Source organism: Cherax quadricarinatus, chromosome 20 (genome assembly GCF_038502225.1).
Source record: "Cherax quadricarinatus isolate ZL_2023a chromosome 20, ASM3850222v1, whole genome shotgun sequence".
Lineage (NCBI taxonomy): Eukaryota > Metazoa > Arthropoda > Malacostraca > Decapoda > Parastacidae > Cherax > Cherax quadricarinatus.
This window is the reverse complement of record NC_091311.1, coordinates 35072751-35090250: the sequence shown is the minus strand read 5'-3', so window position 1 is coordinate 35090250 and position 17500 is coordinate 35072751. Positions and strand designations below refer to the sequence as shown.

General features: G+C 45.7%; 1 protein-coding gene across 1 annotated transcript in view; it reads left to right on the top strand.

Annotated features, from left to right (window-relative positions):
* Positions 1-17500, top strand: part of LOC128700502 (uncharacterized) — a 164370-nt gene that overhangs the window by 81937 nt on the left and 64933 nt on the right. The window contains exon 2 of the mRNA XM_070086927.1: positions 2491-2553. Coding sequence (XP_069943028.1) covers positions 2499-2553 — 55 coding nt within the window. The 5' untranslated portion in view covers positions 2491-2498. The remainder of the gene's footprint in view (positions 1-2490; positions 2554-17500) is intronic.

The window sequence follows — 17500 nt, the reverse complement described above, 5'->3', positions numbered from 1 at the left end:
AGTATACAGGGTTACAGGGTACTGGATACAAGTATACAGGGTTACAGGGTACTGGATACAAGTATACAGGGTTACAGGGTACTGGATACAAGTATACAGGGTTACAGGGTAGTGGATACAAGTATACAGGGTTACAGGGTACTGGATACAAGTATACAGGGTTACAGGGTACTGGATACAAGTATACAGGGTTACAGGGTACTGGATACAAGTATACAGGGTTACAGGGTACTGGATACAAGTATACAGGGTTACAGGGTACTGGATACAAGTATACAGGGTTACAGGGTACTGGATACAAGTATACAGGGTTACAGGGTACTGGATACAAGTATACAGGGTTACAGGGTACTGGACACAAGTATACAGGGTTACATGGTACTGGATACAAGTATACAGGGTTACAGGGTACTGAATACAAGTATACAGGGTTACAGGGTACTGGATACAAGTATACAGGGTTACAGGGTACTGGATACAAGTATACAGGGTTACAGGGTACTGGATACAAGTATACAGGGTTACAGGGTACTGGATACAAGTATACAGGGTTACAGGGTAGTGGATACAAGTATACAGGGTTACAGGGTACTGGATACAAGTATACAGGGTTACAGGGTACTGGATACAAGTATACAGGGTTACAGGGTAGTGGATACAAGTATACAGGGTTACAGGGTACTGGATACAAGTATACAGGGTTACAGGGTACTGGATACAAGTATACAGGGTTACAGGGTACTGGATACAAGTATACAGGGTTACAGGGTACTGGATACAAGTATACAGGGTTACAGGGTACTGGATACAAGTATACAGGGTTACAGGGTACTGGATACAAGTATACAGGGTTACAGGGTACTGGATACAAGTATACAGGGTTACAGGGTACTGGATACAAGTATACAGGGTTACAGGGTACTGGACACAAGTATACAGGGTTACAGGGTACTGGATACAAGTATACAGGGTTACAGGGTACTGGATACAAGTATACAGGGTTACAGGGTACTGGATACAAGTATACAGGGTTACAGGGTACTGGATACAAGTATACGGGGTTACAGGGTACTGGATACAAGTATACAGGGTTACAGGGTACTGGATACAAGTATACAGGGTTACAGGGTACTGGATACAAGTATACAGGGTTACAGGGTACTGGATACAAGTATACAGGGTTACAGGGTACTGGATACAAGTATACAGGGTTACAGGGTACTGTATACAAGTATACAGGGTTACAGGGTACTGGATACAAGTATACAGGGTTACAGGGTACTGGATACAAGTATACAGGGTTACAGGGTACTGGACACAAGTATACAGGGTTACAGGGTACTGGATACAAGTATACAGGGTTACAGGGTACTGGATACAAGTATACGGGGTTACAGGGTACTGGATACAAGTATACAGGGTTACAGGGTACTGGATACAAGTATACGGGGTTACAGGGTACTGGATACAAGTATACAGGGTTACAGGGTACTGGATACAAGTATACAGGGTTACAGGGTACTGGATACAAGTATACAGGGTTACAGGGTACTGGATACAAGTATACAGGGTTACAGGGTACTGGATACAAGTATACAGGGTTACAGGGTACTGTATACAAGTATACAGGGTTACAGGGTACTGGATACAAGTATACAGGGTTACAGGGTACTGGATACAAGTATACAGGGTTACAGGGTACTGGACACAAGTATACAGAGTTACAGGGTACTGGATACAAGTATACAGGGTTACAGGGTACTGGATACAAGTATACAGGGTTACAGGGTACTGGACACAAGTATACAGGGTTACACTGTGCTGGATACAAGTATACAGGGTTACAGGGTACTGGATACAAGTATACAGGGTTACAGGGTACTGGATACAAGTATACAGGGTTACAGGGTACTGGACACAAGTATACAGGGTTACAGGGTACTGGATACAAGTATACAGGGTTACAGGGTACTGGATACAAGTATACAGGGTTACAGGGTACTGGACACAAGTATACAGGGTTACAGGGTACTGGATACAAGTATACAGGGTTACAGGGAACTGGATACAAGTATACAGGGTTACAGGGTACTGGATACAAGTACAGGGCACAGAGTAATGGGTACAGGGGGAAGCTTGAGTCATCTGGCAGACATTGATTTCTTTGACTACAGGTTTTGATTACTCGAATATTTGAGTATTTGCTTTTAAATCTTTTCATGACTCGTAATCTATGTCTCTCTCTCTCTCTCTCTCTCTCTCTCTCTGTATGTGAAAATAATTCTCTATATCTCACTTTTTTACTAATTTTCTCCCCTATCTTCATATATTATTATCTCTCTCCTCCCTTACCTCCCTTACTTCTCTTACCCCTTCCCCCACACCCCCTTTTATTCCTCCGAACATCCCTTTCACTTGCCTTCATCTCTCACCCTTCAGTGACAATTTTTAATCTAACTGGTAATTCAGCTTAAACTTTCTTTCTCCCAGGAAGAGAGATGAGCGACCACTCCACAGCGCTGAGTCGGCTCCTCCTGCTGCTTCCAACCCTAGGTGAGACAAGGCCACAACCCCACTGTATACAATGTTTCCCCACCACTGTATAAAACATCAGAGAGACACTGACGTAGGTAAAATTATTGTTTGTGTTGATATCTTCACTGCTTCTGCGACTATTGCCACTGCTACATATTACTACGTACTGCTGCTACTACTATTACTACTGCTGCTACCACTATTACTGCTGCTACTACTACTATTACTGGTGCTGGTACTACTACTACTACTCCTGCTGCTACTACTACTACTATTACTAATACTGCTACTACTATTACTACTACTACTACTACTACAACGTTCACGTTTTCAGTACTGCCTTCATACCTAGAAAAGCTCTCCCTCAGCTGAGACCTGCTGACACCCTCCAGAGGGACGCTGTTACAAGAGTGAGCCTTGCCGAGGTAATTTAATCTTGATTCGTTAGTCTTCCAGCGCGAAGATTACTTCCCTTTTACCTTATCTTCCGAGTGTCACTCTCGGAACGTCGTCATAAGGGTTACTTGTGATTAACTGTGTAAGTTCTTCTCTTTACAAAGGTATCTTCTATACGAAACTGTGTTTCTATTATAGATTAAGACATTTGCTGAGAAAACATTTCCCCACGATGGGGTTTCATCAGTCCTCTCACGCCTGGTGAAATATTTCCTAAATGTCTTGAACTGTTCATGTATGTGTGTGTGTGTGTGTGTATACTCACCTAGTTGAAGTTGCAGGGGTCGAGTCCAAGCTCCTGGCCCCGCCTGTGTGTGTGCTTTTACTTACGGCCCGAGAACAGAGCACAATGATATCTCATTTTTTACTTCCTGTATGTTAATGAGTTGCAAGTCTCTCTCTATTCCTCGGAGTAAACTTGATAGTCTTCGTCCCATATCACCGGGTTCCGTATGAACACAACGCCACCGGGTTTAGAATTTACCCATGAATATAAAAATGATAATATTTTTGTCTGAGAAACCGCATTTAGAGGACGGAGAGTCGAGCCGCCACCGTTCCCTATTGTTTGCTTTCTACTGATATAAAAAGTTACATTTTTTCTTAATTATAGAAGTCATTTGCTATAATTATTATTTCATGAAGAAATGATGATTTCTTATATATATATATATATATATATATATATATATATATATATATATATATATATATATTTATATATATAAGGCTGGTCGGTCTCAGAACAGCTTCCAGGAGTCTGATTAAACAATTTTCCATGACTGTACACAATATATTTTAACTCCATCTTAGAGTACGCATCACCCTGGTTGAACCCTCGCCCATCCTTGACCAACAACAGTGAAAAAGGTTCGAAGATTTGCAATCAAACTGGTCCAAGAGTTGAGAAACTAGCGATACAAAAGTAAACTGAAGAAACTGGACGAGACAAAGCAGAAAAAGAAGAGGAAACCCAAAAGAGACACTGTTACGACATGCAAGATACTCGAGAAGAAATTGATAGGGCAGTTAGGGCACACGGCGATGCGAGGGCCAGGTAACAAGGGCACAAAAACCGAGACCCGGCGTGAGGCAGACAGACTCCTTGCACAGCTTTAAGAGTCGGAGTGATACGGCTCACCGGCCAAGCCACCGGTAGTAGCACCAGTCCACAGGACTTAACAAGCCAACCCAGGACCTGAAGAACTAGATAGTGCAGACACAAACAAATGTTTTTTAAAGGGAGCGAGAAGGGGGATGGGGGGAAGGGAAGGGGGGAGGGGGAAGGGAAGAGGGAGGGGAAGGGAAGGGGGAGGGGGAGGGGGAGGGGGAAGGGAAGGGGGAGAGGAAGGGAAGGGGAGAGGAGAAAGGAAGGTGGGAGGAGGAAGGGAAGGGGGAGGGGGAAGTGAAGGGGGAGGGGGAAGGGAAGGAGGGAAGGGAAAGGGAAGAGGAAGGGGAAGGGGAAGGGGGGAGGGGAAGGGAAGGGGGAGGGTGGATGAAGGGGGAAGGTGAAAGGAACGGGGGAGGGGGGAAGGTAAGGGGGAGGGGGGAAAGGAAGGGGGGAGGGGGAAGGGAGGTAAAGACAGAAACCCTTTTTCAAGGGAAGGAGTTGTGAGGGGGGGATTCATGGCGTTAGGGGCTCTTGATACGAGGTGCTAGAGCTACCCTCTTCTGCCTTATTATTCACCCCCCTCTACCCCTCCTATTCCCACGGGGCTGTACGATCCTCAAGGGTTTAGCGCTTCCCCATTCATATAATGAGATTTACAATAATAATAATAAATATATTTTTATTTTAATTATTATTATTATTATTATTAAGATAAAGATAACGAAGAAGAAGAAGAAGAAGAAGAAGAAGAAGAAGAAGAAGAAGAAGAAAAAGATGATGATGATAATGATGATGATGATGATAATGATGATGATAATGATTCAGTCTGATAGTAGTTATGACATCTAACAATCATGATAAGGAAATGATGGAATTAGATTTCAGAGTTTCAGGAGTAGGTACGATAGTGTGGCTGTTAGTGAGTGGGATGATGGAGGGGCGACAGGGATGGTGGAAATGCCTTCAGTCTTACAGTGACTGGGAAGGTGAGGGAACTGAACCAGAGCAATGCTGCGGGAACCTTACTCTTGTACCGTAAGGATTGGCTATGATATAAATACACACGCACACACACACATACACACACACACACACACACACACACACACACACACACACACACACACACACACACACACACACACACACACACAAGCACAGCTCTTCAAAGCAGTTTATGAGTGCAGTGCAATAACTATTGAGGCAATTAGGATCGATCTTCATTCACCATTTGTGTTTGTGCACGCGCGCGCGCGAGCGCGTGTGTGTATACTCACTTGTACTCATCTATTCCTGGTTAGAGGGGTTGATTTTCTGCTCCTGGCCCTTCCTCTCCACTGGCCGCTACTGTGTCGTACCTCCAGCATTCTTAAAACTTCGCATGGATCCTGCATCTACTACTTCGCTGTCTTGGTATTTCCACTTCCTGTCCACTCAATTATTATCACTCAATTATTATCAACAAATATTATTTAACATCCATGTGACTCATGTGTGTTATTGTTTACATCCAGATTCCTGATTACCGGCTCTTCTCCTAAGTCGAGAACAACGTCCAGTATTGGGCCCCTACTTAAACAAGATGGGTCCTACACAGATGACAACAAGGAAATGAGTGAGCTACTCAAGTCCCAATATGACTCAGTTTTTAGCAAGCCGCTAACCAGACTGAGAGTCGAAGACCAAAATGAATTTTTTATGAGAGAGCCACAGAATTTGGTTAACACAAGCCTATCTGATGTTATCCTGACGCCAAATGACTTCGAACAGGCGATAAATGACATGCCCATGCACTCTGCCCCAGGGCCAGACTCATGGAACTCCGTGTTCATCAAGAACGCAAGAAGCCCCTATCACGAGCTTTTACCATCATATGGAGAGGGAGCATGGACACGGGGGTCGTCCCACAGGTACTAAAAACAACAGACATAGCCCCACTCCACGAAGGGAGCAGTAAAGCAATAGCAAAGAACTACAAACCGATAGCACTAACATCCCATATCATAAAAAATCTTTGAAAGGGTCATAAGAAGCAAGATCACCGCCCATCTAGAAACCCATCAGTTACACTACCCAGGGCAACATGGGTTTAGAACTATTGGATCACTATGACTAGGTCCTAAATGCACTAGAAAACAAAAAGAATGCAGATGTAATATATACAGACTTTGCAAAAGCCTTCGACAAGTGTGACCATAGCGTAACAGCGCACAAAATGCGTGCTAAAGGAATAACGGGAAAAGTCGGTTGATGAATCTATAATTTCCTCACTAACAGAACACAGAGAGTAGTCGTCAACAGAGTAAAGTCCGAGGCAGCTACGGTGAAAAGCTCTGTTCCACAATGCACAGTACTCGCTCCCATCTTGTTCCTCATCCTCATATCTGACATAGACAAGGATGTCAGCCACAGTATCGTGTCTTCCTTTGCAGATGACACCCGAATCTGCATGACAGTGTCTTCCATTGCAGACACTGCAAGGCTCCAGGCGGACATCAACCAAATCTTTCAGTGGGCTGCAGAAAACAATATGAAGTTCAACGATGAGAAATTTCAATTACTCAGATATGGTAAACACGAGGAAATTAAATCTTCATCAGAGTACAAAACAAATTCTGGCCACGAAATAGAGCGAAACACCAACGTCAAAGACCTGGGAGTGATCATGTCGGAGGATCTCACCTTCAAGGACCATATCATTGTATCAATCACATCTGCTAGAAAAATGACAGGATGGATAATGAGAACCTTCAAAACTAGGGATGCCAAGCCCATGATGACACTCTTCAGGTCACTTGTTTTATCTAGGCTGGAATATTGCTGCACACTAACAGCACCTTTCAAGGCAGGTGAAATTGCTGACCTAGAAAATGTACAGAGAACCTTCACGGCGCGCATAACGGAGATAAAACACCTAAATTACTGGGAGCGCTTGAGGTTCCTGAACCTGTATTCCCTGGAACGCAGGCGGGAGAGATACATGATTATATACACCTGGAAAATCCTTGAGGGACTAGTACCGAACTTGCATACGAAAATCACTCACTACGAAAGCAAAAGACTTGGCAGACGATGCAACATCCCCCCAATGAAAAGCAGGGGTGTCACTAGCACGTTAAGAGACTATACAATAAGTGTCAGGGGCCCGAGACTGTTCAACTGCCTCCCAGCATACATAAGGGGGATTACCAACAGACCCCTGGCAGTCTTCAAGCAGGCACTGGACAAGCACCTAAAGTCGGTTTCTGACCAGCCGGGCTGTGGCTCGTACGTTGGTTTGCGTGCAGCCATCAGTAACAGGCTGGTTGATCAGGCTCTGATCCACCAGGAGGCCTGGTCACAGACCGGGCCGCGGGGGCGTTGACCCCCGGAACTCTCTCCAGGTAAACTCCAGGTAAACTCCAGAGAAGCCTTGTTCCCTGTGATTTCCTCATCCAGATTTTTTTCAAGTCGTAGTCATGTCACCCTTTGTCCTCCTTTCCTCTAATATCATCGAGTTTAGCCCCATTTTTTTTCCTCATAGCTTATACCCCTTTGCCCTGGGACCAGTCTCGTTGTAAACCCTTACACTTTTTTAGGCTTCTTGATATGCTTTATTAGGTACGGGTTCCATACTGGCGGTGTGTACTCCAAGATGGGCCTGCCATATGGCGTTTATAGTACCATGGACAGCTCCTCATTAACGTTCCTGAAAGCTAACATTAAATTTGCCAGTCTCATGTTTGCTGTGGCAGTTATTCAGTTCAAGTATGACAGGTGAAATTCTCAGAACTGTGCTCGCCCCGAGGTTCTTCTCTTTCAGGGAAGTTTGCAGCCTTTGTCGCCCGAAACTGTAGATTGATTCTGGTTGTCTTGTCCCGTCCCCGATTTGTATAGCTTTACATATTGCTGAGGTTAAATTGTTGTAACCACTTGACAGACTAATCCTCCAGCTTGTCATGATCAGTCCTGTAATATTTCCTGGTGTGTTCCTGTCTGTAATATTTCCTGGTGTGTTCCTGTCTGTAATATTTCCTGGTGTGCTCCTGTCTGTAATATTTCCTGGTGTGCTCCTGTCTGTAATATTTCCTGGTGTGCTCCTGTCTATAATATTTCCTGGTGTGCTCCTGTCTGTAATATTTCCTGGTGTGCTCCTGTCTGTAATATTTCCTGGTGTGCTCCTGTCTGTAATATTTCCTGGTGTGCTCCTGTCTGTAATATTTCCTGGTGTGCTCCTGTCTGTAATATTTCCTGGTGTGCTCCTGTCTGTAATATTTCCTGGTGTGCTCCTGTCTGTAATATTTCCTGGTGTGCTCCTGTCTGTAATGTTTCCTGGTGTGCTCCTGTCTGTAATCTTTCCAGGTGTGCTCCTGTCTGTAATATTTCCAGGTGTGCTCCTGTCTGTAATTTTCCCAGGTGTGCTCCTGTCTGTAATTTTCCCAGGTGTGCTCCTGTCTGTAATTTTCCCAGGTGTGCTCCTGTCTGTAATTTTCCCAGGTGTGATCCTGTCTGTAATCTTTCCAGGTGTGATCCTGTCTGTAATCTTTCCAGGTGTGCTCCTGTCTGTAATCTTTCCAGGTGTGATCCTGTCTGTAATTTTCCCAGTTGTGCTCCTGTCTGTAATTTTCCCAGGTGTGCTCCTGTCTGTAATTTTCCCAGGTGTGATCCTGTCTGTAATCTTTCCAGGTGTGCTCCTGTCTGTAATATTTCCAGGTGTGCTCCTGTCTGTAATTTTCCCAGGTGTGATCCTGTCTGTAATATTTCCTGGTGTTCTCCTGTCTGTAATATTTCCTGGTGTGCTCCTGTCTATAATATTTCCTGGTGTGCTCCTGTCTGTAATGTTTCCTGGCGTGCTCCTGTCTGTAATCTTTCCAGGTGTGCTCCTGTCTGTAATATTTCCAGGTGTGCTCCTGTCTGTAATTTTCCCAGGTGTGCTCCTGTCTGTAATTTTCCTAGGTGTGCTCCTGTCTGTAATTTTCCCAGGTGTGCTCCTGTCTGTAATTTTCCCAGGTGTGCTCCTGTCTGTAATTTTCCCAGGTGTGCTCCTGTCTGTAATTTTCCCAGGTGTGATCCTGTCTGTAATATTTCCTGGTGTGCGCCTGTCTGTAATCAGTCGTGGTGTGCGCCTGTCTGTAATCATTCGTGGTGTGCGCCTGTCTGTAATCAGTCGTGGTGTGCGCCTGTCTGTAATCAGTCGTGGTGTGCGCCTGTCTGTAATCAGTCGTGGTGTGCGCCTGTCTGTAATCAGTCGTGGTGTGCGCCTGTCTGTAATCAGTCGTGGTGTGCGCCTGTCTGTAATCAGTCGTGGTGTGCGCCTGTCTGTAATCAGTCGTGGTGTGCGCCTGTCTGTAATCAGTCGTGGTGTGCGCCTGTCTGTAATCAGTCGTGGTGTGCGCCTGTCTGTAATCAGTCGTGGTGTGCGCCTGTCAGTAATCAGTCGTGGTGTGCGCCTGTCTGTAATCAGTCGTGGTGTGCGCCTGTCTGTAATCAGTCGTGGTGTGCGCCTGTCTGTAATCAGTCGTGGTGTGCGCCTGTCTGTAATATTTCCTGGTGTTCTCCTGTCAGTAATCAGTCGTGGTGTGCGCCTGTCAGTAATCAGTCGTGGTGTGCGCCTGTCTGTAATATTTCCTGGTGTTCTCCTGTCTGTAATCAGTCGTGGTGTGCGCCTGTCTGTAATCAGTCGTGGTGTGCGCCTGTCTGTAATCAGTCGTGGTGTGCGCCTGTCTGTAATCAGTCGTGGTGTGCGCCTGTCTGTAATCAGTCGTGGTGTGCGCCTGTCTGTAATATTTCCTGGTGTTCACCTGTCTGTAATCAGTCGTGGTGTGCGCCTGTCTGTAATATTTCCTGGTGTTCACCTGTCTGTAATCAGTCGTGGTGTGCGCCTGTCTGTAATATTTCCTGGTGTTCACCTGTCTGTAATCAGTCGTGGTGTGCGCCTGTCTGTAATCAGTCGTGGTGTGCGCCTGTCTGTAATATTTCCTGGTGTTCTCCTGTCTGTAATCAGTCGTGGTGTGCGCCTGTCTGTAATCAGTCGTGGTGTGCGCCTGTCAGTAATCAGTCGTGGTGTGCGCCTGTCAGTAATCAGTCGTGGTGTGCGCCTGTCAGTAATCAGTCGTGGTGTGCGCCTGTCAGTAATCAGTCGTGGTGTGCGCCTGTCAGTAATCAGTCGTGGTGTGCGCCTGTCAGTAATCAGTCGTGGTGTGCACCTGTCAGTAATCAGTCGCGGTGTGCGCCTGTCAGTAATCAGTCGCGGTGTGCGCCTGTCAGTAATCAGTCGTGGTGTGCACCTGTCAGTAATCAGTCGTGGTGTGCGCCTGTCAGTAATCAGTCGTGGTGTGCACCTGTCAGTAATCAGTCGCGGTGTGCGCCTGTCAGTAATCAGTCGTGGTGTGCGCCTGTCAGTAATCAGTCGTGGTGTGCGCCTGTCAGTAATCAGTCGTGGTGTGCGCCTGTCAGTAATCAGTCGTGGTGTGCACCTGTCAGTAATCAGTCGCGGTGTGCGCCTGTCAGTAATCAGTCGTGGTGTGCGCCTGTCAGTAATCAGTCGTGGTGTGCGCCTGTCAGTAATCAGTCGTGGTGTGCGCCTGTCAGTAATCAGTCGTGGTGTGCGCCTGTCAGTAATCAGTCGTGGTGTGCACCTGTCAGTAATCAGTCGTGGTGTGCTCCTGTCTGTAATCAGTCGTGGTGTGCGCCTGTCAGTAATCAGTCGTGGTGTGCACCTGTCAGTAATCAGTCGTGGTGTGCACCTGTCAGTAATCAGTCGTGGTGTGCTCCTGTCAGTAATCAGTCGTGGTGTGCTCCTGTCTGTAATCAGTCGTGGTGTGCTCCTGTCTGTAATCAGTCGTGGTGTGCACCTGTCAGTAATCAGTCGTGGTGTGCTCCTGTCAGTAATCAGTCGTGGTGTTCACCTGTCTGTAATCAGTCGTGGTGTTCACCTGTCTGTAATCAGTCGTGGTGTTCACCTGTCTGTAATCAGTCGTGGTGTTCACCTGTCAGTAATCAGTCGTGGTGTTCACCTGTCTGTAATCAGTCGTGGTGTTCACCTGTCTGTAATCAGTCGTGGTGTTCACCTGTCTGTAATCAGTCGTGGTGTTCACCTGTCAGTAATCAGTCGTGGTGTGCTCCTGTCTGTAATCAGTCGTGGTGTGCTCCTGTCTGTAATAAGTCGTGGTGTTCACCTGTCTGTAATCAGTCGTGGTGTTCACCTGTCTGTAATCAGTCGTGGTGTTCACCTGTCTGTAATCAGTCGTGGTGTTCACCTGTCTGTAATCAGTCGTGGTGTTCACCTGTCTGTAATCAGTCGTGGTGTTCACCTGTCTGTAATCAGTCGTGGTGTTCACCTGTCTGTAATCAGTCGTGGTGTTCACCTGTCTGTAATCAGTCGTGGTGTTCACCTGTCTGTAATCAGTCGTGGTGTTCACCTGTCTGTAATCAGTCGTGGTGTTCACCTGTCTGTAATCAGTCGTGGTGTTCACCTGTCTGTAATCAGTCGTGGTGTTCACCTGTCTGTAATCAGTCGTGGTGTTCACCTGTCTGTAATCAGTCGTGGTGTTCACCTGTCTGTAATCAGTCGTGGTGTTCTCCTGTCTGTAATCAGTCGTGGTGTTCTCCTGTCTGTAATCAGTCGTGGTGTTCACCTGTCTGTAATCAGTCGTGGTGTTCACCTGTCTGTAATCAGTCGTGGTGTTCACCTGTCTGTAATCAGTCGTGGTGTTCACCTGTCTGTAATCAGTCGTGGTGTTCACCTGTCTGTAATCAGTCGTGGTGTTCACCTGTCTGTAATCAGTCGTGGTGTTCACCTGTCTGTAATCAGTCGTGGTGTTCACCTGTCTGTAATCAGTCGTGGTGTTCACCTGTCTGTAATCAGTCGTGGTGTTCACCTGTCTGTAATCAGTCGTGGTGTTCTCCTGTCTGTAATCAGTCGTGGTGTTCACCTGTCTGTAATCAGTCGTGGTGTTCTCCTGTCTGTAATCAGTCGTGGTGTTCTCCTGTCTGTAATCAGTCGTGGTGTTCACCTGTCTGTAATCAGTCGTGGTGTTCACCTGTCTGTAATCAGTCGTGGTGTTCACCTGTCTGTAATCAGTCGTGGTGTTCACCTGTCTGTAATCAGTCGTGGTGTTCTCCTGTCTGTAATCAGTCGTGGTGTTCACCTGTCTGTAATCAGTCGTGGTGTTCTCCTGTCTGTAATCAGTCGTGGTGTTCTCCTGTCTGTAATCAGTCGTGGTGTTCACCTGTCTGTAATCAGTCGTGGTGTTCACCTGTCTGTAATCAGTCGTGGTGTTCACCTGTCTGTAATCAGTCGTGGTGTTCACCTGTCTGTAATCAGTCGTGGTGTTCTCCTGTCTGTAATCAGTCGTGGTGTTCACCTGTCTGTAATCAGTCGTGGTGTTCTCCTGTCTGTAATCAGTCGTGGTGTTCTCCTGTCTGTAATCAGTCGTGGTGTTCACCTGTCTGTAATCAGTCGTGGTGTTCACCTGTCTGTAATCAGTCGTGGTGTTCACCTGTCTGTAATCAGTCGTGGTGTTCACCTGTCTGTAATCAGTCGTGGTGTTCACCTGTCTGTAATCAGTCGTGGTGTTCACCTGTCTGTAATCAGTCGTGGTGTTCACCTGTCTGTAATCAGTCGTGGTGTTCACCTGTCTGTAATCAGTCGTGGTGTTCACCTGTCTGTAATCAGTCGTGGTGTTCACCTGTCTGTAATCAGTCGTGGTGTTCTCCTGTCTGTAATCAGTCGTGGTGTTCTCCTGTCTGTAATCAGTCGTGGTGTTCACCTGTCTGTAATCAGTCGTGGTGTGCTTCTGTCTGTAATATTTCCTGGTGTTCACCTGTCAGTAATCAGTCGTGGTGTGCTTCTGTCTGTAATATTTCCTGGTGTTCACCTGTCAGTAATCAGTCGTGGTGTGCTTCTGTCTGTAATATTTCCTGGTGTTCACCTGTCAGTAATCAGTCGTGGTGTGCTTCTGTCTGTAATATTTCCTGGTGTTCACCTGTCAGTAATCAGTCGTGGTGTGCTTCTGTCTGTAATATTTCCTGGTGTTCACCTGTCAGTAATCAGTCGTGGTGTTCACCTGTCTGAGCTCCTGTGGAGCTTCTCTAGAGCTGCACATCTTCAGTGAACAAGAATATCTTTTATTCCATTTCTTTTGTTATATCGTTAATGTACACACGAAATAATATTGGTCCCAGGATTTATCATATCTAAAACTGTGCTGCTTTTTGCTTATTAGCTGTCTCCTTTAAGGGTGCTCCACCACTCTTCTTCATTACCTTACTCTGCATGTCAGTGGCCACGACCTGTAGTTAAATGCTACCTGTCTGTCCCCATTCTCATATACTGGGACGACTGTCGCTGTTTTTCATTCCTCCAGCAGCCACACTGTGAGCGTGTTTGTGTTTATGTGAGATATACGCTCTCTGTATATAACTTCTATATTTATAAAACCTCTCATGTGCAAATTTTTTCTTCGCATCCTCCCTAATCATTCGATCAATTACTTATTTTTCCCTTTGGCACGTACCCTCCTATACTCACACTCTAACACTGCATTCTGAAGTCGACCTCATACCTCTTCGACCCACTTCTCATTAACTCTCTCTAGCCCCCCTTTTTCCCACTAGTTACTTTGACCTTACCATAACTGCTTTAATTTATTAATTCTCACTTCACTCGTATCCCTCTTGCTGTAGTATAGTGACTGTGAATCTTGTCGCACTGTAATAATGGTGTCTTTTCTTGTCCTATAACGACAGAGCCTCTTCTTGCCCTATAATGACAGTGCCTCTTGCTGCCCTATAATCACGTTGAGGTTTGAAGGGCTGGTTACGGCTCAGTAGAACATGTTTGGAAAAGGTCACTCTCCTAGCCATTCCAATCAGTCTGTTTACCAACCCGAGGCTCAGCAGAACTTTTGACGATGGAAACGAGTTTCGAAGCGGGAGTAAAATGTTGTGTATACATAAGTCGATTAGGTCGAATAACATGGCAAACAATTCGTGGGTCCATGTCCAAAAATGTCGATAATATGCAGTCCGACAAGCGCGATGGCCAGACAGTATTTTAAATACCCAGTAAATGATTTTAAAAATTGAATCGGAGATGACAAACCTGAAATGTTATGGCTGCATTTTGCTTTCCCACGGAGCACTAAATCCGTGTGAATCATACTGTACAGGGAGAGATAGAGGCTCGATACTCCGGCTCGTGATCACAAGAAACTCAACTCTCTTATACGGGGCTGATCCTGAAGCTGGGGAGAATAAGCAGTGCCGTTGTTGAGAAAATTAGGTAATTATGCAGTAAACACTAGAGCGAAGCACACATAAAAAGGAATACAGTTCTCTCCAAGAATACTGTGAGATCTAATTAAAACCTTCAAGAGGCTCAAGAAATTTGATATATTCAAACAAGAGGAGTAATTTTAAGTTGAAAGGCGACTGTATTGTGAGGTAATGCTTGTACACACACATACACACACACACACACACACACACACACACACACACACACACACACACACACACACACACACACACACACACACACACACACACACATATATATATATATACACACACACACACACACACACACACACACACACACATATATATATATACACACACACACATACACACACACACACACACACACACAGGGGTCGGTCCTAGGACCAGTGCTATTTTTGGTATATGTGAACGACATGACGGAAGGGTTAGACTCAGAAGTGTGCCTGTTTGCAGATGATGTGAAGTTAATGAGGAGAATTAAATCTGATGAGGACCAGGCAGGACTTCAAAGAGACCTGGACAGACTGGACACCTGGTCCAGCAAATGGCTTCTCGAATTTAATCCTGCTAAATGCAAAGTCATGAAGATAGGGGAAGGGCACAGAAGACCACAGACCGAGTATAGGCTAGGTGGCCAAAGACTGCAAACCTCACTCAAGGAGAAAGATCTTGGGGTGAGTATAACACCGAGCATGTCTCCGGAAGCACACATCAATCAGATAACTGCTGCAGCATATGGGCGCCTGGCAAACCTGAGAACAGCATTCCGATACCTTAGTAAGGAATCATTCAAGACACTGTACACCGTGTATGTCAGGCCCATACTGGAGTATGCAGCACCTGTTTGGAACCCGCACTTGATAAAGCACGTCAAGAAACTAGAGAAAGTACAAAGGTTTGCGACAAGGTTAGTTCCAGAGCTAAGGGGAATGTCCTATGAAGAAAGATTAAGGGAAATCGGCCTGACGACACTGGAGGACAGGAGGGTCAGGGGAGACATGATAACGACATATAAAATACTGCGTGGAATAGACAAGGTGGACAAAGACAGGATGTTCCAGGGAGGGGACACAGAAACAAGAGGCCACAATTGGAAGTTGAAGACACAAATGAGTCAGAGAGATAGTAGGAAGTATTTCTTCAGTCATAGAGTTGTAAGGCAGTGGAATAGCCTAGAAAATGACGTAGTGGAGGCAGGAACCATACACAGTTTTAAGACGAGGTTTGATAAAGCTCATGGAGCGGGGATAGAGAGGGCCCAGTAGCAACCGGTGAAGAGGCGGGGCCAGGAGCTAAGACTCGACCCCTGCAACCACAAATAGGTGAGTACAAATAGGTGAGTACACACACACACACACACACACACACACACACATATATATATATATACATATATATATACATATATATATATATATATATATATATATATATATATATATATATATATATATATATATATATATATATATATATATATATATATATATATATATATAAGGGGTCCACCTCTGGTGTAAATTGTGGGACCCATAGCCTCGGAGAAGTGCATAAAAAGGCTTCAAGGAAGAATATTTGGATTTCTTCCTGAAGCCGTTTGAATATTCCACTTCCCCTACCACCCCATCTTTTAGTATATATATTTTTTTACCAATAGGAATATTTTATTACATAATATGGTACAGAAGATTTAAGAGATACATTGTTGATATAAAGGTGGCATATACGGTACATGTTGTTACATGTGTATCACCGATTATAAGGCGAAAATCTCATCCAGCTCCTCAGAGCTGGGGCATGTGCCCAAAATACAGCAGGCATTACCCCTTTGAACAGCCGCACTGAGCCGCTGGAACAGAAAACTAGCTGCCCTGGGATCCCTAGTTACCCTGATGAGTCTTTTTCCCAGCTCCTTAAGGAATTTAGATGCACTCTTTCCCCATGAGCCAAGGGTCTCTGAGCCTATGGGAACAAATATATAATGATGGGCAAGTTCTCCACATTTCCTAGACTTTTGGGACTCCCTGAAGCTAGCAGCTGCCCCTCCTTCCTCCCTGGTGTATTGGAGATAGGTATCAGCCAAGGTAGATGCACATGTATAGTCCCACACCACCTGCTTCCCATCTGTCCAGGCTTGAAGGGTGATACCATCTGGACGCTTCTGGCTGCCATCAGATCTGCATAGTTGGGGTGGCTCCCTTACTGCTGGGCATCCAGCTGTTGTGAGGCTCCTCTTGATAATGTTATTAACCTCCTCATGTCTTGCAGTCTTTCCCTCGGATTTACGGCACACAAGACCATGGTACCCGAATCGGTCTGCTGCTTCACTGCCACAAATACACCTGTGTTCGGCGAGAATAGGGGCGGCAAGTCGAAGGGCAACACCGATGCGGATGGTCTGTGGGTCGAGGCGTGTGCCAAAGCTGGAGTTGGGAACAGCCAACAGAAAGTCCCCAGCATGAGGGGCTCTCACTGCCAGCAGGCGGGCTCTATCCTTCCCTGACACACTCTGAAGCATTGTTGAGGCTATATTTTCCACTACTGGACCATCCCAGTGCGATTGTTTGTAGTTGTTGGGGGGAGCAGGTCTGGTTTCTGAGCCCGTTAGATTATCCCAGATCATTGCTCCGTCAATGAATTTTTGGTCCTGGACTCCAATCTTGTCCCTAAGATGTTCAGGGAGAATCGCTGCTACAAGCTCTCTGGATGCAATACACGAGGACAGAAAAGCAGGTAACGCAATCTGTGATGACTTGCGGACACCAATGCCTCCTAGTCTGACTGGAAGTGTAGCTTGGTTCCACTGCCCGTCTTCTAGAGTAAGGTTAAGTACTTTCGTAAAAATCTGCCTCAGAATACTGTCATATTCGTGCAGTATAGGGTTATCATATGAAGGTGCACATCTTAGGAAATATGTCATCCTGGGCAGACTCAAGCACTTTGTGAGAAGGTACAAGGCATCGTGGGTGTCCAGATTGCCTATTCGTTCACCCATCCTCACCGAACATAGGTGTATTTGCGGCAGGGCGACAGCTGATCAATTCGGACTTCATGGTCTCGTGTGTCACACAGCAGAAGGGAAGTATGCCAGGCATGAGGAGGTCAATTACATCATAAAGAGAAGCTTCGCCA